The 21,040-nt window shown below is 38.2% G+C and overlaps 1 protein-coding gene across 12 annotated transcripts in view; it reads left to right on the top strand.

Annotated features, from left to right (window-relative positions):
- The window catches only part of ESRRG (estrogen related receptor gamma), a 602,438-nt gene extending 589,532 nt beyond the window's left edge, over positions 1-12,906 (top strand). For all 12 annotated transcript variants that reach the window (XM_058275224.2, XM_071207737.1, XM_071207739.1 and 9 more), the window contains one exon: positions 8,993-12,906. In XM_058275224.2, the coding sequence (XP_058131207.1) occupies positions 8,993-9,237 (245 nt within the window). In that variant the 3' untranslated portion in view covers positions 9,238-12,906. The remainder of the gene's footprint in view (positions 1-8,992) is intronic.
- Positions 12,907-21,040: the final 8,134 nt, after the last annotated feature.

Genomic DNA, 21,040 nt, shown 5'->3' with positions numbered 1-21,040 from the left:
GTTATGTGTGCCTCATCATTTTAATGTAAAATAAAACACTGATAGAAAACCATAAAAAAGCAAATATATATATTAATGAGTATATTCCTTTCTAAAGTTTTGACCAGCTCTGTCTGTGTTAATCAAGAACTCATTTGTCCTGGGGACAACCAGTGTTCCTCAGTACCCCAGCTGGTTGCATCCCAGGGGTCACTCTATTAGAGTCCATATATATTGCATATAAAAATTTTGAGGCACAAATTCCATTTTAGAAGACAGATTTCTACTCACTTCTCTGTGTTTTCCACCGCATTCTGTTTCATTCCTTTAATGATTGGAGAGTGTCACAGTGGCCCTACCCTTCTACTTCCTTTTCATGTAAACAGTTTGCAGACACTAAGGAAAATCAATACCTTGTGTTCCACATAAGAGGCTACTATGAGAATGGTTTATATTATCTAGTAAACTTGACTCTGAATAGAGTTTATTTCTATATTCAATTCCGCTCTTAAATGAGATTTGCCCCACTTGAGAGAATATTCCCAAGAAAGACATACAAGTTCTGGAAAAGGTTTCCTATTGGACTTGGACATTCTGCAAGAGCCTTGCCCATACACAAAACAAATGCTTAATGTTTATACAGTTTTACAGCTACAGGTCTAAGAATACTTAGTATCCTCCCAAAGTAAATGATCAGAACTGGTCACAGTCCTTCAAGATCCTACTCACAGTAAAATACTGGAAGTTGCAAAAAGGTTATATTTAATTACTAGGTGTTGAAACTTAATGTACGGTTGAAAATATATGTATCATTTGGACTCTGGTTAACTTTCAAAATCTCGATTCTTTTAGAATAGCATTTGTTTGTCTTATTGTCCAGTTGAGTGGTTTTCAACCCTGGGTTGGCAGTAGAATCATCTAGATTTTTTATAATACTGATGTCCTGGATCTACCTCTAATATTCTGACTTAATAGGTCTGGAGTCTTCCAAGATTTTTAACAGCTTGTCTGGTGATTTTTTTCAAAAATTAATTTATTGAAGTATATCACTCATATATAAGCATACATAAACAATAAGTGTATAGTAATAGTTGTGAACTTACAAAACAAACATATAACATATACAGGACTCTCATAACTCACCCTACCACCAAAAACTTGCATTGTTGTTAAACCTTTTTAACTAATGATTAAAGAGCATTGTCACAATATTACTACTAACCAAAGTATTTTCCCCCAACCAACCCTATTATCTTTATATCATTTACATATGAACATACATAAACAATTAAGTGTATAGTAAAAGTTGTCAACTTACAAAGCAAACATGCATAACATCACACAGGGGTCCCATTCATCAAACCTCCACCAACACCTTGCATTGTCGTGAGACGTTTGTTACAAATTATGGAAGAATATTGTTAAAATCTTACTACTAATCATAGTCCTCACCATACATTTGGTGTTTTTCCCCAACCCACCCTATTATTATTTTTTAAATATATTTTTTTATGACAGAAGTTGTAAACATCAATCATGCACATATGCAGAATTCCCAAACAACACCCCTCCATCAACACACCACATTGTGGTGGAACATTTGCTACAGATAAAATAATATCATCTGGTTGTTACCATGTCCATAGTGTACATTTGGCTCACATTTTCCATACTGTGTCATTACCAACACAGTATATCTTTCGCATAGATGCAAGAATATCGTATTATTACTACTAATCATGTCCATAGGTCACACCAGCTGTATTTTTCCCATGCCTTGCCACATTCCCAACACCCTGCAATAGTGATGTACATTTGCTCTAGCTCACAAAGGGCACTCTTGCATCTGTACCATCAACCACAGTTCTCACCCACCTCTTGGTTTACTGTGCTATTCAGTTCCTAGATTATTCTCTAGCATTCTGTCAGTTTGTATTTACATACCTAGACTACCATTTTCAGTCACATCCCCATTTATAAACTAGCTGATACTCACTGTGTGTTACCATCCACTCTATACATTTCCACGCTTTTACAGTAAAGCTAATTAAAACTTCTACCTATATTAAACATCAGTAGTTCACTCAGTCCTCCTCTTATCTCCTTTAAGAATCCACTACCTACCACGACTCTTCAAGATATTTTACAACAATTCCTAGAAGTTTTATGGTTCTTTTATTTTTAATTTTATGATCCATTTGAGTTAATTTTTGGATAAGGTGTGAGATAGGGGTCCTCTTTCCTTCTTGCAGCTATGAATATCCAATTCTTTTAGCACCATTGTTGAATAGATTGTTCTGCCTGAGCTCTGTGAATTTGACAGGCTAGTCAAAAATCACTTGACCATACCTGTGAGGGTCTGTTTCTGAACCATCAGTTTGGTTCCATTGGTCTGTTGTGTCTGTCTGTAGGCCAGTACCATGCTGTTTTTACCACTATAGCTAGGTAATAAGATTTAAAGTCTGGAGGTGAGGGTTTGCTTTTCCTTTTTATGATGTTTCTTGTTATTCAGACCCCTTACCCTTCCAAATAAATTTGATGATCGTGTTTTCAATTTTTTCTTTAATGCTGGTGGAATTTTAATGTGGATTGCATTGAATCTATATTTCAATTTGAGTAGACTTGACATCTTAATGATATTTAATCTTCCAATCCATGAGCATGGAATGTTCTTCCAGTTATTTAGGCCTTTTGTTATTTCTTTTAACATTAAGTTGCAGCTTTCTGAATACAAGGGCTTTACATGGTTGGTTGAGTTTTATCTGTCATATTTTATTTTCACCACTATTTTGATACTTTTAGTTACTTTTATTGATATAATCTTAATTTCTAGATTCTCTTCCAGGCCTCTCTCTCCTGTCTTTTCTTTTCAGGCTCTATCACACCCTTCAGTATTTCCTGAAAATCTGGTCTCTTGCTTAGAAATTCTCTCAGTTTCTGTTTATCTGTAAATATTCTAATCTCACCCTCATTTTTGAAAGACATTCTTGCTATTTATAAGATTCTTGCCTGGAAGTTTTTCTCTTGTAATATCTTTTCTTCATCTAATCTTTTGTATGTTCACTTTCAGAGGCCATTTCTTCAAGTTCACCAATCCTTTCTTCTGCCTCCTCAAATCTATTATATGATTCCAATGTTTTTTTTAATTTCATTGATTGCACCTTTCATTCCCATAAGATCTGCTATTTTTCTATGTATGCTTTCAAATTCTTCTTTGTGCTCATCCAGTGTCTTCTTAATATCCTTAATCTCTTTAGCCGTCTCATTGATTTTATTAAGGAAATTTGTTTGAACATCTATAATTAGTTGTCTCAACTCCTTTATGCCATCTGGAGGCTTACATTGTTCCTTTAAGTGGGCCATAGCTTCCTGTTTCTTGGTGTGGATTGTAATTTTTTGTTGGTGTCTTCGCATCTGGCTACTAGAGTATTTATTCTGGGTGCAGCTTTTCTCTTTAGTTTAGGGCTTCTTGCCCTTTCTTCCTTGCTTGTTGTGCAGTCAGAGCCAAGCATGTAGTTGGCACTGCAAGCTGTGGAGCCTCAAGCTGCCCTCATTGTGTCTGGGAACAATGAAACTTCTTTCAACTTTCTCCTTTGTCAGGGGTAGGAACAGAGTCAAAGCTGTTTTGAATAATCCAAGTAGTGCAGGCCTAGACTGTAGTTGCCCAGAGAGACTGATGAAGCTTCACGTCCCTTTCTCCCTGCCTGAGGTGGGGATGGAGCTGCAGGTGTGGGCCGCAATCTATGCAGTTCAGGTCCAAGATGACCGCAGTTGCCCTCGTAGACTTCTAATTTTCAATCTGTGCCAGCCAAAGTTAACTGCAGTTACCTGAATAGGCAGGTGCAGGGCTCCTCAGCCTCCTCCCGGCCAGAGGTAGGGCTGAAGCCTAGGCTAGGGCTGCAGGCCGATCTGGGTGAAAGTTCCTACTGTCACTGTGATTTTCGGTCAGCCTGACTTCCCCTCAGGCTGGGGTGGGGTCAGAATGGTGGCCACTGGCCTCTTTCCGACTTGGGCAGATTCACACCCCAGCTGTTCCCAGGGTTATATCTTAGCCAGCCAAGTCTAACAATCAACGGCCAATCATCTCTTCCTCCCCTGTTTTTGGGAAATGGAGCTTCCAATTCCAGCCTCAGAAAAGCTCCTGCAGCGGCTCGTGCTGCCAGAGGAGGATAATCACTGGCCTCCGTGGCTTGGCTGGTAATTTTCCAGAGAGGCTGGCACAAGTCCCCACACTTCTTCCCTGCTGGAGGTGGCACTGGGACCTAGGCTTGAGCTGCCATCTGACCTGGATAGGAAGAAGCCGGTCCCCACCAGCACTGGGATTCTCAGTCTGCTGCACTTCCCCTTGTGCCAGGTGCAGAGTTAAGATGGCATCTGCCGGCCTCTTTCTGACTTGGACAGGCTCAGACTTTAGCTTTATACTGTAGCCCACTGAATTTACTCACCAGTAGCTGAAACTGGTGCCCAACCATCTCTTCCTTCCCCGTTTTTTGAAAGTGGAGCTTTCAATTCCAGCCACAGAACAGCTCCCGAGGTGACCTGTGCCTCCAGTGAAGGATGGGCACCAGCCTCCGCAGTATGGAGCGCTCTACTCATGAGTTTTCTCTGCAGATGGGCAGTCTCCTCCTTCCATTCCTTCAAGGATGTTGCAGGATAATCTCTCGCCTCCTGGAGTACCCAAACAGGTGCTTCAGCTAGCTCTAGAAGTCTGGGTATTTACTAACTGCCTTGTAGCAGTTATTGACTCTAGGAGCGCCTTACTCCACTGCCATCTTTCTGGTTCTGTTACTTTTTTTTTTTCCTCTCCCCTTCCCCCCGCCTCCCAGTTGTCTGCTCTTTGTCCATTCGCTGTGTGTTCTTCTGTGGCCACTTCTATCCTTATCAGTGGCACGGGAATCTGTGTTTCTTTTTGTTACGGCGTCTTGTTGTGTCAGCTCTCCGTGTGTGCAGTGCCATTCTTGGGCAGGCTGCACTTTCTTTCGTGCTGGGCAGCTCTCCTTATGGGGTGCACTCCTTGGGCGTGGGGCTCCCCTACATGGGGGACACCCCTGTGTGGCAGGGCACTCCTTGCGCGCATCAGCACTGCGCATGGGCCAGCTCCACAAGGGTCAAGGAGGCCTGGGGTTTGAACCATGGACCTCCCATGTGGTAGGCGGGCGCCCTAACCACTGGGCCAAGTCCGCTTCCCCTGTTACCTTTTTAATATATTGATTTGTTAATAGCTATGTTTAGAAATTATCCTTCAAGGAAGGGATATGGCTCCAGCAGTTGAGCACATGCCTCCCATATGGGAGGTCCTGGTTAGGTTCCCGGTGCCTTCTCATTCCTCAGCAGTCATGGGTTGGGAAGCCTTGGGTTTCTGGAGGGGCTCAGAAATTTCCCTTAGCGTGAGACTGCCTGAATGAAGCCTCCAATACTCTTCACTACCCACAGTGGTCCTTGTCTGGTGGTTTTAATGTGCACTCTAGCCCAGTGTAGTTAGTTTCTAAACTGATGATCTCTTTGATCAATTTTAGTTGTTTCTTATTTAATACAAATCCTGGGATTATTTCTTTTAAAACATAAAATTAAAAAGGAACCCACAAATAGGAAGAGCTAAATAATTGCATAATTGGAAGCCAGTTCTACTGAGCCTGGCATAAACCTATAAATTTCACCAAAAGAACAAAACAGAGATTAAAGCTACAGAGCCAGAACTTGAACTAGGATCCCTAATAGAGATTAATATTTTCTTCAGCAGTCTGCCAGCTGAATCATGGTCTAATTAAATAGTTCAGATTTAGTGAGTTCACGTTTAAACTATTAGCAGATCCGAGAATGGGTAAAGCAAAGATGAGTTAGAATCTTTTCTGTAAATGGGAAGTTAAATTATCATAGTAATTTGATTAAATCATTTTAAAATCTCTCAAGCTAAATCACAGGCTTTAAAGAATAGTTTGAAGTCTTAATTGCTGTTTGTGAGCATATCTCTCCACTATTTGTTCTCGCCTCATTTCCTGTGACACCCTATAATATATCTCCTGCTGGGCAAGACTAGTGGGATAGGAAAACCTGGGGCTGGGGGCTGGGGTGACTGCAGGCTGCTTTCAGTGTGAAAAGGTCTGCCACGTAGAAGTACATTTACCCTGCATTGTTCCAGAAGCGAGAATCAGAATGAAAGAGTGGGAGTTGGAGATAGATTTGGTGTCGGTGGGGAGGGGGATATGTAGACAACCTGTCTAATAATTAGTTGTGTCCCTTGTTATGTAAATCACTGTCCTTATTGCTGGAAATGTCCCTATGGGGAATGTTGTAGAGAAGATTCCTGATGAAGATGGAAGGTTAAATGAGATGAGCTCAGAAGACAATTTCAACTCACAAAAAAATAACCATAATAATGGGAAATGCAATGTCTAGTGTTATACATGCCAGCAGCATAATTTGAGTCAAAGAAATCTGAGCTTCAATCTGACTCTGACATTTACTAACTGTTTGTCTTGGGAAAGTCACTAAATTCTCCCCACCTTCATTTTCCTGTTGGTTAAGTGGAAAAGGTGGGGTTGTTGGGGCATGCAATGAGGTCATATTCATGAAGTGGGCCCGCCCAAGATAGGTTCTTAATAAATGGTATATTTATTACATCTATTTATTAAGCTTATTTTTTAAAATCTGCTTGGAAAAGAGTCATTATGGGGTTTTTTCCCCTATAAAGAATGCAATTACTGTTTATCCCATCAATTTATCCCTGTTTTCACTTGGAGTCCCAACCTTTCTCTTCAGGACAGGTAGGGCGAGTTCTCCTCATCTCCCTTCCCATATAAACAAGGTTCCTATTACAATCTTTGATGTGTCTCAAGACACACTATAATGTGTCACCGTCCATGCCCCTTGTTTTTCCTTCAAACCGCATTGAAGTGCAAAAAGAGAAAGAAAGAAAAACTTAAAAGTATGTTGTCATCGTACACATGACTGATTTTCTATCACTAACATTACCAGGTCTTAGACAACTTCAAAAAGTACCTGTGTTGGCTCCTGGGAGAGGACATTGTAGGAAATACATGAGATTACCACACTGAAAGGAGTTAAACTGAAGAGAACCCAAGGTAGAAACTATTCAAAAGGAAAGGCCAGGCTGTAAGTCAGGGGGCACCTTTTTTAAAATATATATATATATATTTATTTTAAAAATATACATGGATTACATTAAATATTACATAAAAAATATGTAGGGGATTCCCATATGCCCCACTCCCTACATCTCCCACCCTTCCCCACAATAACAACTTCTCTCATTAGTGTGGTACATTCATTGCAATCAGTGAACACATTTTGGAGCACTGCCACGCAGCATGGATTATAGTTTAGGTTGTAGTTTACACTGTCCCCCACTTCATTCTGTAGGCTACGGCAGGATATATAATGTCCTGTATCTGCCCTTACAATGTCATTGAGGACAATTTCAAGTTCTGAAGTTGCCCCCATACTACACCTCTTTTTCCCTCTCCCTGCCTTTAGCAACTCCAGTTGCCATTGTCTCCACATCAATGATATAATGTCTTCCATTGCTAGAATCACAATAAGTCTATAGTAGAATACCAGTAAGTCCACTCTAGTCTGTATTTTATTCCCCAATTCAGGGGCATCTTAAGTTCCATTCCCAGGCATCACTAGCAAAATTTCCAGCTTCGAAGGACTTTGTCTTTGGGCTCTGCCAGTCAGGGATTGGGTCTTGAACTACTGTTGAACACTCATGAGCAACTGTATTCCAGATCGTATTTTAAAGGAATATGTCTATAACCACCTGGTATAAATAGTGGTTGGTTCACCAGAAGTGTGGCAAAGTGATTCCAGATGGCATTGGAAAAAAGGAAAGAAGATACAAAGAAGTTTAAAATATATGTTGTTAGTCTATTTCTGTCTATCTTTTAATTACTTTGCCTTAATTTTTTTATTATATGTCTAGCCAGTTGATTTCAAATTGCATTCCTCTCTCTCTGTGCATGTGATCCGTTATTTGAATTGTGTGGAAGATTAGGCTAACTACATATATCTTCGAGCTCTGCATTCTCCGAGAACTAGAATTATTAAACATGAAGAATCCCCCAAAGACTCCATTATGTGTAATTAACAGATAAACTGTCATCAGAATCAATAAAACGTGCTAAATGATTCAAACTTGTATATAATTAAGTGCCTCTTTTAGAGCTAGAGCTGTAACTTTTATTTTTTTCCCCCCACATCTACAAATTCCTTACAAGAATAATTGTGGCAACCCTGTTAACCCTTTCCTTGCTTGATTGAATTAGATTTTAAAAGTAGTCATTTGAGGGCAAAGTTCATCTTAACAAATGTGAAAAATTATTCAAGACCCAATGCCCTGAAGAAACAATTTGTTTTTTTTTTTTCCAGCAGAGAAGCAGGCGAGGCTAGGATGCTTTCATGAACTATGAATAGTGCACTAAAATTCCTGAAAAAAAAAGATTCTGTTGTGATTTGGGGGGCCCACAACTGAACATAGTACTAGATTCATTGTATCCCATGGAATTCTTAAGATCTTGGTTGTAAACTTTTCTTTTTCCTTTGGGAAATAATGGGCCTTCTGAAGGCAAGATCAGGATCTTAGACAAGTTTAGCACACTAATACTTAGAATAATGCTTTCATAATAAAGCATTCCATAATTGTTTGTTGAGTGAATGAATAAATAAATGAATGAGGCACTAAATAAATTAGCCAACATTATAATGTGTTCAAAAGAAAGCCTTCCCTTGCCCAGTTCTTTGGAGGGAAAAAAATACACGTTTTACATAAAAGATCTTTTGCCGCGATCCCCAGGTTCTAAATCAGGATTGCAAAGCCTCCACTGGAGGAAAATTTAGAAGGAAAAAAAAAAGCATTTTGAAATGTAAGACTGAACAAATAAGAGTGTCAGGAGCTTGGAGAAGTTCACGAGTAATGTCTAACTTCCCTAACTCGTGTCTACAAATGTTTGCTCTCACCAGTACTGTTGTTTCTCTCGTTTGCTCCGACCTGTAGACTCCATGCACATAGAGGATGTCGACGCCGTTCAGAAGCTTCAGGATGTTTTACATGAGGCCCTGCAGGACTACGAGGCTGGTCAGCACATGGACGACCCCCGCCGAGCCGGCAAGATGCTGATGACGCTGCCGCTGCTGAGGCAGACCTCCACCAAGGCCGTGCAGCACTTCTACAACATCAAACTGGAAGGCAAGGTCCCCATGCACAAACTTTTCTTGGAAATGCTGGAGGCCAAGGTCTGACTAAAAGCTCCTGGGCCTTCCCATCTTGCACGCTGAAAAAGGGAAAAGAAACCCAAGAGTGATGTGGAAGAAACTTAGTGTGTAGTTAACAACGTCAAAAATCAGCCAAGACTGCACTGATCATTTAGCAGCAAGACTATGAAGCAGCTTTCAGATTCCTCCAGCTCTTCCCAAGGAGTTTCTTTTCTACCTTGTCTCTCATCTTCTCGCCTCATTTCTTCTTCTTCTTCTTCTTCTTTTTTTCTTCTTCTTCCTGCCTTCTGACCCCTTGCCCTCATTTCTTGACTTCCTTCATTGCTGGCTTCACCGCTCTCACTTCTTCCTTCTCTTCCTCTCGCCTTCTCCCTTACTGCTTTCCTTTCTCTCTTCCTCCTTCCTTCCTCCCTTTTTCTCTCATCCCCCCCCTTTTTATTTCTAAGTCTTAAATAGCCCTAGCTATAAGAAAATTTTCCTCTCCTTTCCTCTCCTCTCTCCTTCCTTCCTTCTGCTGCTGAACTTTTCAAAGAGGTCTTTAATTGAAGAAAGATGGAAGCCAGCCCTGCCAAAGGATGGAGATCCAGAATAATGGATACCAGTGAATTTATTGTGAACCACAACGTCCCCAGTGACTAAGGAATCAAAGAGAGAGAGAACCAACGCACCTAAAAGTACAGTGCAACATAAGCGAATTGACTGAGTGCAGTATTAGATTTCACGGGAGCAGTCTCTAATTAGACAACTTAAGCAACCAACGTTGCATCGGCTGCTTCTTATCATTGCTTTTCCATCTAGATCAGTTACAGCCATTTGATTCCTTAATTGTTTTTTCAAGTCTTCCAGGTATTTGTTAGTTTAGCTACGATGTAACTTTTTCAGGGAATAGTTTAAGCTTTATTCATTCATGCAATACTAAAGAGAAATAAGAATACTGCAATTTTGTGCTGGCTTTGAACAATTATGAACAATAATGAAGGACAAATGAATCCTGAAGGAAGATTTTTAAAAATGTTTTGTTTCTTCTTACAAATGGAGATTTTTTTGTACCAGCTTTACCACTTTTCAGCCATTTATTAATATGGGAATTTAACTTACTCAAGCAATAGTTGAAGGGAAGGTGCATATTATCACGGATGCAATTTATGTTGTGTGCCAGTCTGGTCCCAAACATCAATTTCTTAACATGAGCTCCAGTTTTATCTAAATGTTCATTGACACAAAGGATTAGATTACACCTGGTGACTCCGAGCAGTCACATATGTCAGCACTGCACATGGAATACAGATCCGTAGAATTATCAGGAGTGCACCTCTCTACCTGGGAGGTACCGTTGCCATATGATTTCTAGCTGCCACGGTGGTTAGGAATGAGATACTGCCTGTTTGCAAAGTTACAAACCTTTCCCAGAAGGAGCTGTGAGCCAGTATTTATTTAAATGGCAATAAGGCAAATGCCAAAATCTGAAAAAGAAAAAAAAAACAAAAAAGCATCAAAGACAGCAGACGCCTGACCAAATTTTAAAACCTAATCTGTATGAGTTTATTCATTTAGGAATGTTTGTTTAAATTAATCTGCAGTTTTTACTGAGAGCTAAGCCAATATATGTGCTTTTCAACCAGTATTGTCACAGCATGAAAGTCAGTCAGGTTCCAGACTGTTAAGAGGTGTAATCTAATGAAGAAATCAATTAGATGCCCCTGAAATCTACAGTCGCTGAATAACCAATAAACAGTAACCTCCATCAAATGCTATACCAATGGACCAGTGTTAGTAGCTGCTCCCTGTACTATGTGAACAGTCTTATTCTATGTACACAGATGTAATTAAAATTGTAATCCTAACAAACAAAAGAAATGTAGTTCAGCTTTTCAATGTTTCATGTTTGCTGTGCTTTTCTGAATTTTATGTTGCATTCAAAGACTGTTGTCTTGTTCTTCTTGTGGTGTTTGGATTCTTGTGGTGTGTGCTTTTAGACACAGGGTAGAATTAGAGACAATATTGGATGTACAATTCCTCAGGAGACTACAGTAGTATATTCTATTCCTTACCATTAATAAGGTTCTTCCTAATAATAATTAAGAGATTGAAACTCCAAACACGTATTCATTATGAACAGATTACACATCAAAATCATAATATTTTCAAAACAAGGAATAATTTCTCTAATGGTTTATTATAGAATACCAATGTATAGCTTAGAAATAAAACTTTGAATATTTCAAGAATATAGATAAGTCTAATTTTTAAATGCTGTATATATGGCTTTCACTCAATCATCTCTCAGATGTTGTTATTAACTCGCTCTGTGTTGTTGCAAAACTTTTCGGTGCGGACACGTTTCCAAAACTATTGCTACTTTGTGTGCTTTAAACAAAATACCTTGGGTTGATGGGACATCAGCCCAGTGCTAGGAGTACTGTGTATCTATCATTAGCTGTATGAGACTTTATCGTAGATTGTGGTTTCTCAGTAGAGAAGTGACTGTAGTGTGATTCTAGATAAATCATCATTAGCAATTCATTCAGATGGTCAATAACTTGAAATTTATAGCTGTGATAGGAGTTCAGAAATTGGCACATCCCTTTAAAATGACAACAACAGAAAAATACAACTCCTGGGAAAAAAGGTGCTGATTCTATAAGATTATTTATATATGTAAGTGTTTAAAAAGATTATTTTCCCAAAAGTTTGTGCAGGGTTTAAGTTGCTACTATTCAACTACACTATATATAAATAAAATATATACAATATATATATTGTTTTCACTGTATCACATTAAAGTACTTGGGCTTCAGAATTAAGAGCCAAACAACTGAAAACATGAGATGGAGATATGTTAACAGAACAGGTACAACTGTGAGTTTTCAGTTTAAGTGATTCTCAGCATTACAGCTAACAAGTATCTCACAAATAGGAAACAAAACTACAATGTAGATCTAAAAGAATTGCACAGGCTTTAGGGTAAATGCTCATCTTAAACCTCACTTGAGGTACGTTTTTCAAGTTTCAAGCAAGACCATTTACTTAATGTGACGTTTTGGAAAGTTATAAAGGTATGTGTATGATTTAGCCATATGATTTTAATTTTTATTTTGCTTCTTTTCGGTTTGTTCTTATTTAAAGCAATATGATTGTGTGACTCCCTGTAGTTACACTTGTGTTTCAATCAGATCAGATTGTTGTATTTATTCCACTATTTTGCATTTAAATGATAACATAAAAGATATAAAAAATTTAAAACTGCTATTTTTCTTATAGAAGAGAAAATGGGTGTTGGTGATTGTATTTTAATTATTTAAGCGTCTCTGTTTACCTGCCTAGGAAAACATTTTATGGCAGTCTTATGTGCAAAGATCGTAAAAGGACAAAAAATTTAAACTGCTTATAATAATCCAGGAGTTGCATTATAGCCAGTAGTAAAAAATAATAATAATAATAATAAAACCATGTCTATAGCTGTAGATGGGCTTCACATCTGTAAAGCAATCAATTGTATATTTTTGTGATGTGTACCATACTGTGTGCTCCAGCAAATGTCCATTTGTGTAAATGTATTTATTTTATATTGTATATATTGTTAAATGCAAAAAGGAGATATGATTCTGTAACTCCAATCAGTTCAGATGTGTAACTCAAATTATTATGCCTTTCAGGATGATGGTAGAGCAATATTAAACAAGCTTCCACTTTTGATTGCTCTTTTGTATTGTGTTTCTTTCTTTTCCCCCACTGAAGAATCAAATCAATAAACACTGCCCTTTGTTGCCTCCACTCAAAGTGTATCTCTGAGTACCTGTTCCCTAAAAATAAAGTGGGAGTTTAAATAAGAGCTATATAAAGCCTTGTCAGAATGAATTCTAGGGTGCCAAGAGACATTTTGCATATTTAAGAGTATGCAAAGTGTCTCATGGCACATTAGAATTCATTCTGACAAGCCTTTATATAGCTCTTATTTAATCTTAAAGCATCTCCACATCATCCTGCATTACTCAAAATCATCGCCTCTATGTCAATGTCATAACAGAAAACTTTCCCCCTATTTTAAGATCATATTAAAACCTGCTAGAGATACCTATTATTTCCCTCCATCAACAATTAAATCATGTGCTTGCACTGAGCTTGTCAGCAAGCTGCAGGCTGTGTGGAACAGCGGTGGAGTTGCTGGCCAGGTTTCCTGCATGGGAGGGCGACGGCACAGCTTATAGATGGGTGTGCATTAGGGGAGGAGCCCCATCTTCACGTTCAAGAGGGTTCAACAGCACCGCTGACAGGAAATGGCCTCCCCTTGGCCTTTTACTCTCTGAAAGGTTACGGTCCTCGCTGCTCAGGTCAAGCTGAGCTTCCACGGGAGCCTCCTCGGAGCCATCACTGAAGTGTTAATATGTGCTTTCTGGGTGTCTCTGCCTATCTGGAGAGTGTTTTGTCACTGTGTTTGCCCGCTGTGGCTCTCTAGAGAAGCAAGCCGATGACACAAAGGCCACTAAACTGAAGCAGTTTTAGGGGCATGAGAGTACCTAAATCACTAAGAGTTGCTAGCTAGCAGGAGAACTCAGTGTTGTCTTTTCCTATTTTAACGTACTAGGGTGGCAATAGCACAACATAGAATCTGACATGTTTTACTTTGGATATTTTCAAAGTCTGCATTGAACTAAAATAATGCAAGGTGCAAACATAAAAAAAAATCATATGTAATCTCCAATTGGGTACTCATTTAAAAATATATATGTTACATAACATACACATACCTTTAAGGTCTTCAAATGCCAGAACACCCTGGCTGGCTCTTATGGCTTAAAATTATTACAGAGTCACTTTTCTGCAGCTGACATGTTCATCACTGACACCTCAGGTGAAAACAAGTAAAGTCGGGTTTTGAAATTTTAGCATGTTCTATTTCTCAGTAGGTAAACAAGATGGACTGCTGACAGATGGGCTCTGTATTTGTTTTAAGGGGATCGCTTTTGTTTTTACCAGTTGTTAATAAGTGACTTTTTAAAACCAGTAGTTCCCAAACTCGTTTGCACATTGGAAATGTCTAGGAAGTGTCAAAAGTTACTGATGTCTGGTCCTACCCACAGAGATTGTGATTTAATTGGTCTAATTGGTCTAAGCTGTTGCTGGAGCTTTGGCTTGCTTACAAAAGATTCCCAGGTGATTCTACTGTGAAGCCAGTTAGGGAACCACTGTTGGTTTTTTATTTTTATTTTTATTTTCTATTTATTTATTCCGCTCTCCCCTCATTGTTTGAGCTTGCTGTCTGCTCTCTGTGTCTACTCATCATCTCTTTAGGAGGCACAGGGAACCTATCCTGGAACCTCCCGTGTGAGAGAGAGACGCTCAATCACTTGAGTCACCTGAGCTCCCTGCTGTGTTGTCTCTCCTTGTCTTTCCTCTTTGCGTCTCTTGCATCATCTTCTTGTGTCAGCTCACAGCACCTGCCCATTGTACCAGCTCGCTGTCTGCTTATCTTCTCCGTACCAGCTCGCTGTCTGCTTATCTTCTCCGGGAGGCACCCGGAACTGAACCTGGGACCTCCCATGTGATAGTTGAGAGCTCGATATTTGAGCCACATCTGTTTTCTGGGAACCACTGTTTTAAATTTTTATGCTTTCCTCAAATAACCAAAATATTCTTTAAAAAACTTTTCATGCACCAACTCTGAAATGTGAGATTTTAGAACATTAAAAAGTATACATTAAGCCAAGAAACAACCTTTTTTTAAACCACTGAGTCAATGAAACACTTTGAATACCCTGATCTCCGTCCTTTCCCAACACACAAGGAGAACACATTTTATTTGGCAACTTCAAGTCACATATTCTGGTTATGCCTCCTAGAAAAATGGATATGCCTTCAAAAAAACCTGCTCACAGAATATTTCAAAATCCTTTTTCTCTCTTTTAATCCTGTTCATTTGACCCTTTAATGTGTTTTTAAATTAATTTAACTGTACCTCAAAATATCTAGGTTTCCATATTGAAAAACTAAAGAACCACAAAATTAGAAATTTTTGATTTCTTGGGATGACTTACCAATATTTATCAAGTTGCTGATTTAAGTTAGAGGCAGAAATGAGAGAGAACATTTCACCTTTGGCCTATGCAAAACTTGAGGAATGTTTTGCTTATTATGAAATTTAATTTGTGATTAGTAAAAAGAAAGATATGCTTATAGTGGTTTGTTTCGTCCACAAAGCTTTACATAACAAATGGACATTTCCTTAGTCCAATAGATATCAAAGTGTTTAAGTTAGTGTTTCTAGCCCTTTCAATTCTCTCAGTCTAGCTTCTCATGCCTTGGTAGAGTGGTGAAAAACAAAATGAAGCAAGTAGCAGTAGATTGATTGCACACTGTGTCTTATTATGAAACAAAATAGAAAAGAAAAGAATTTCAAAATATAATCCTCCTTTCCCAGGAGTATTTGTCTTGTTCTCCATGAAGTTAAAGGTCTGAAATAATGTGCCCATCAGGGGCTCAATGTTGCATGTCCATGCCAGTTGGTCCAAGGGCTTGTTATGATGGTAATGACCTACTGAAAGTGAGCTTGGATTGCAACAATACAATTGCCACCAGCTCACCCGCTGGGAGAAATATTTTATTATTGTCAAATGTCCTCCATAGAGATTTGTTTTGCCTGTTCCTGTTTAAATTAAATTCAAAGCAGAACTGCATTACTATATCTCTGGAGTATATTTGAGATAAACAACTAGTCTCAAAATTTAGGATTCCCGGCTAGTCCAAATTTGTTTATTAGCAGAAAAATTACAAGAGGTGACACCATAGCTGCAGGAATGTTATGATTGCAGCCACACGAGAGATTTACATACTGAGTCCATGACCTAAAAGCAAGAGAACTCCCTTTTTCATTACATATGCCAGTCAGATTAATAATTAACTACTCCATCAATTGTACAACCTTAAAAAAAGGTCCCAGTGTATTAATATGTTGCCATAACATGCTGCAGAAGTTGGGGTATGAGCAACCGTGCTCCAAAGAAGAGTTTTTAAATATAAGATCATAGAGCAAATTGTGTATGTGTGTAAATTTTTTTTTAAATAGAAGGTTAGAAAATATGGCATAGATGCCCAAGGCATGAAAAGAAATTCTCTTCGAGCATACTATACCTTTTTCAATATTATTTTTTCAAAGAGTTAAAAAGAATGTCCTCAAATACATGGGAATATTATTTGGATAGTTTTCATGACCTTCTGTTGTAATTTTAACAAAGAATTCTAAAACAGTGGTGCTTTAGCCAATACAAATTTTGGTATACACCATCAAATTATAACTGGATGTCATTCTAAAAAAATGCCTCTTAGACCTTTTGGAAAATAATAGTGGTCTGTATGTTCCCTAATGGGCTGAACTTTGAGGAGCTGGTTTTAGGAAATGCAAACAAACCGTAGAAGGGGCACTAAAAGGGGCTAACAGGAAAACATTTAAAACTAGCAGAAGCATTAAATCGCACTATTCACTTTCCAATTCAAGTCTGTCATGCTCAGGCAAATGCCACAGTTTCGCTGGGCAGTGGAGAACTGTCTGCTGGTACAAAAACAATAGCCCAACAGCACAGAACTCGAAAGTAAGGTGAGTCTCTGAAATATGCTTTATAGGTAAGCAAGTGTTGGCTTTTTCCCTTAAAACTTGTGATTTTATATTACTACAAATGAAAAATACCAAACACTAATGTTAGAAAATATCCTTGAGATACTTTTTTAACAATTTCTTTGTGATGCTTTGCCTTTACTAGACTCTTATTTTGCTCTAGTCGTCCAGTGAACAAAACTAAAGGACCGGTCCAAAAGTATCAATTTTATTCATGCTTATAAACCAAAACACATATATATATATCCCTTCCTCCCCAGAAAGAAATATTTAGCTGATAGCAATTTTGGGGCTAATTAATAAGTAAATGAATGTTTAGATACGATGACGTTTTTACACACAGGGAATTGAATTCTACAGCAAATGACTTACTTGTTGTGTTGCTTTAATAAGATTTGTGGTGCTGAAATAGACTGGGGAAAATGATAAAGAGAAATAGCATACCTGTCGATGCGTAGCTATGAGGCAGTCATAAATGGCTTCCAATCCCAGCCCTGTCACCAGCCAGTTGTGTGACATTGTTATTAAAGTCTATTCTGCTTAAATAAATGGTGATTAAATATACTACGAATGAGTTGTTATTAAGATTAAATTAAATAATTAAGGAAACAGCTTGTGCCTTATAAGAAAGTTAAATATGGTGAAAATAAATAGAAATATTGTCTTTGTCCTCCCCTTAAGAGAGACTAGATAATACTGCAGGATACAATTGAAACTGGAAGGCAAATCTTTAGGGCAGGGGGGAAATGTAGATATTTTGGATCCAGATGCTTAGTAGATTACTTTCGGTTTCCTTTCTTGAGTGGACACTACTGAATAGTAGAGATTCAGGGTTTAATTGTGTATGAGCAAAGCAGGTTTGGCAGGAATCAGTCAAGGATCTAACTGTGGGCTCGGCACTATGCTAAGTTCTTGAAATGAATGATAAAATTTAATATTCCCAATAGCTTTATGAAGTAGGTACTATTAATAGCTCCATTTTACAGATGAAGGAAAGTAGACTCAGAAAGGTTAAATAACTTGCCGAAGGCTCCGTATGGTTAAAACATGACTCAGCTAAATTTGAATCTTGTTTGTCCAACTCCTGAGCCTAATAATTGCTCAAACATTAATCCTGTATGTAACAGTTGTTCAAAATTGAATAATAGGCAGTCCATCTTTTTTTTTTCTTATTTTGCACATGTAGGACACAGGGTTGAATTGATCGTATTGTGTAGATCAAGAATTTCTGTCCCATCTTCTGTTCTCTCTTTCATTTTCCTTCTGCTACCATAAATCTTGTGCATCCTTGAAATATATACCATGTTCGTTTGTGTGTATAAGAATTTTAATACACAGAAATGGTGCTATGTTGACTAACTTATTCTTTATGTTTTGTTTTGTTTGAGTACATAACATTTATTAGATTAACTTTAAAAAAAGAAGATTTACTTTATATATTTCTCCTCACCACCCCCACTATTCCCCCCACCGTTCCCCCTATTGTCTGCTCCTGTGTCCATTCGCTGTGTGTTCTTCTGTGTCTGCTTGTATTCTCATCAGGCGGCTCGGGGAACCAATCCTGGGACTTTCCGGAGTGGCAGAGAGGCGATTACTCTCTTGTGCCACCTCAACTCCCTGTTCCGCTATGTCTACTTATTCTCTCTCCTCTGTGTCTCTTGTTGCGTCATCTTGCTGCACCAGCTCTCCGCGTTGGCTGGCACTCCTGTGCAGGGCAGCTTTCCTGCACTGGGTGGCTTCCCCATGCAGGGTGGCACTCCTGCACAGGGCGGCATTCCAGCAAGGGCCAGCACCCTGTGTGGGCCAGCTCGCCGAGTGGGCCAGCTTGTCCCCAGCAGGAGGCCCCAGTCATCTAACCTTGGACCTCCCATATGGTATATCAGAGCCCAATTGGTTGAGCCACATCTGCTTCCCTAGATTAATTCTTTTAATACTTACCATAAAATCTCATTTGGAGAGCTCACCCCACGACCTCATCCACCACCCATATGTCTAGTCTCCCATCTGGCTCAGTACTAGGCACAATAGTTCAATAGATGTTTTATTTTTTAAATAAAATTTTATTGAAGCATATCATTCATACATGAATGTACATAAAAAAGTGTATAGTAAAAGTTGTGAACTTACAAAACAAACATGCATATCATCATATGGGGCTCCCATACATCTCCCCACCACCACCAACTTGCATTATGGTGAAATTTTTATTACAAACTATGAAATGCACCATCAAAATATTACTACTAACTATAGCACATATCTTATATTTGGTGTTTCCTTCCCTAACCCACCTGATTATTAACACCTGTATTAGTATTATGCATTTGTTACAGTTGATGAGAGAACGTCCTCATATTTGTCATGTTAACCACAGTCCATCTTCCACCAGTGTTTTACAGGCCCATGTTTTGTACAGTCCCCTCCAAGTGCACAGTCAGTGGCTCTCGTTTTCATCACAGGGATGTGCTGTCATCCTCTCAGTCAATATTGGAACATTTCCATTACTCTAAAAGGAAAAATTCCATACCCCCTTATATCCTTGTTATTGTCCTTTAGAATTGAAAGAATATCTTCTTGCCATTGCTGCAAAATATTACAATACTACTCTTAACTTTTACCTGTAAGTTATGTCAGTTGAAATTTTCCTGGGTATCACCATATTCTCGGTCCTTTGTAAAAGAAGAGCAGTCTTACATTTATACTATTAACCATAATCTTCATCCACCACTGATATCCCTGTTATACATACCCTAGATTATTCTCTAGTTTCCTTTCAATTGACATTAACATCCACAATCTCATTTATGAATCAGCAGTGTTAGTTATACTCACTGTTATGTGTTAGCATCAACTCTTAATTTCCACACTTTTACAATAAATCTTACTAAAACTTCTACATACATTGACTAACTTATTCTTTTTCTTATTTTTACTCTACGCTTGTTCTTTAAGCCATATCTATGTCATAGAAGGAAATCTGCTGCAGAGTAAAGCATTAAAGGAACATATCCCATTATATTTATTCCCCTTGTGAGGAACACTAAGGTTGTTTTCAATTCCTTATTACAAACAATGATGCTGCAACGAACATCTTTGGATGTTTTGCCTTATGGACAAATGTAATTTTTTTTGGTGGGGGGAGGGATATATGCCCAGGAGTGGGGTTGCTGCATTATAGACCATTTATGTTTATTTTCTCCGCAGAAATTATTCTACAGAATCAGATCAGTTTGAGCTCACACTGGTAAAGCATTTGGCTTTCATTTTCTCTATTATCATCAGAACATAGTTTACTTTGCTCTTAAAATTTTACCAACCCTTTCTGTGAATTGCCTATTCATAACCTTTGGCCCTTTTTCTGTTGGGTTTCCTATCACTTTCTCCTTCATTTGGAGGAGTTCCTTGTGTGTTCTTAATATTGATCCCTTGTCATTTTTACATTTTGCCAATGTCTTCTCCCAGTCATTCATCCATCCCTTAAACCTGACTTTCATTTCTTTCACCAGAGAGGATTAATATTGATTGACACAAATTCATCAATTTTCCCCTATAATATCAGGTTAAAAAATATAATTTATGCTTTTGGTATTACTTTTATAGTTTAAATTTCACATTTACATTGTCTTTAATTCATTTAAAGGATTTTTATTGTGGTATAGGATCCAATTTTATACTCTTTCCAAATATTAAGTCAGTTTTCCCAACCACATCTTTCCCTGCCAATTATGTTGTCATATCTATATTATACCATGTTACCATAAATAAAATAGTCTACTTCTGGGATCTTTCTTCTGCCCTTTGGACAAGTTATGTGTGACTTCTACAGCATAATATTATTTTATTCCTATGATTTTGCGGTGTGTCTTAATATCTGATAGAGTGTGTTTTCTACTTACTCTTACACACTTTGTCTTAATTTTCAAATTGTTAATCTTTTGGACACTTTTTTAAAATTAAAATTAAAATTAAAATTTTTTAATTTTTAAAATTATTGTCTTTTTTAAAAAAAAGATTTATTTTTTATTTATTTCTCTCCCCTTCCCCCCTCCCCCAGTTTTCTGCTCTCTGTGTCCATTTGCTGTGTGTTCTTCTGTGACCCCTTCTATCCTTATCAGTGGCACCAGGAATCTGTGTTTCTTTTTGTTGCGTCATCTTGTTGTGTCAGCTCTTCGTGTGTGCAGCACCATTCCTGGGCAGGCTGCACTTTCTTTTAAAAAAAAA

The sequence above is a fragment of the Dasypus novemcinctus genome, chromosome 13 (genome assembly GCF_030445035.2).
Source record: "Dasypus novemcinctus isolate mDasNov1 chromosome 13, mDasNov1.1.hap2, whole genome shotgun sequence".
NCBI classification, from domain to species: Eukaryota; Metazoa; Chordata; class Mammalia; order Cingulata; family Dasypodidae; genus Dasypus; species Dasypus novemcinctus.
The sequence above is the reverse complement of the archived record's forward strand: the minus strand, read 5'-3'. Positions and strand labels throughout refer to the sequence as shown.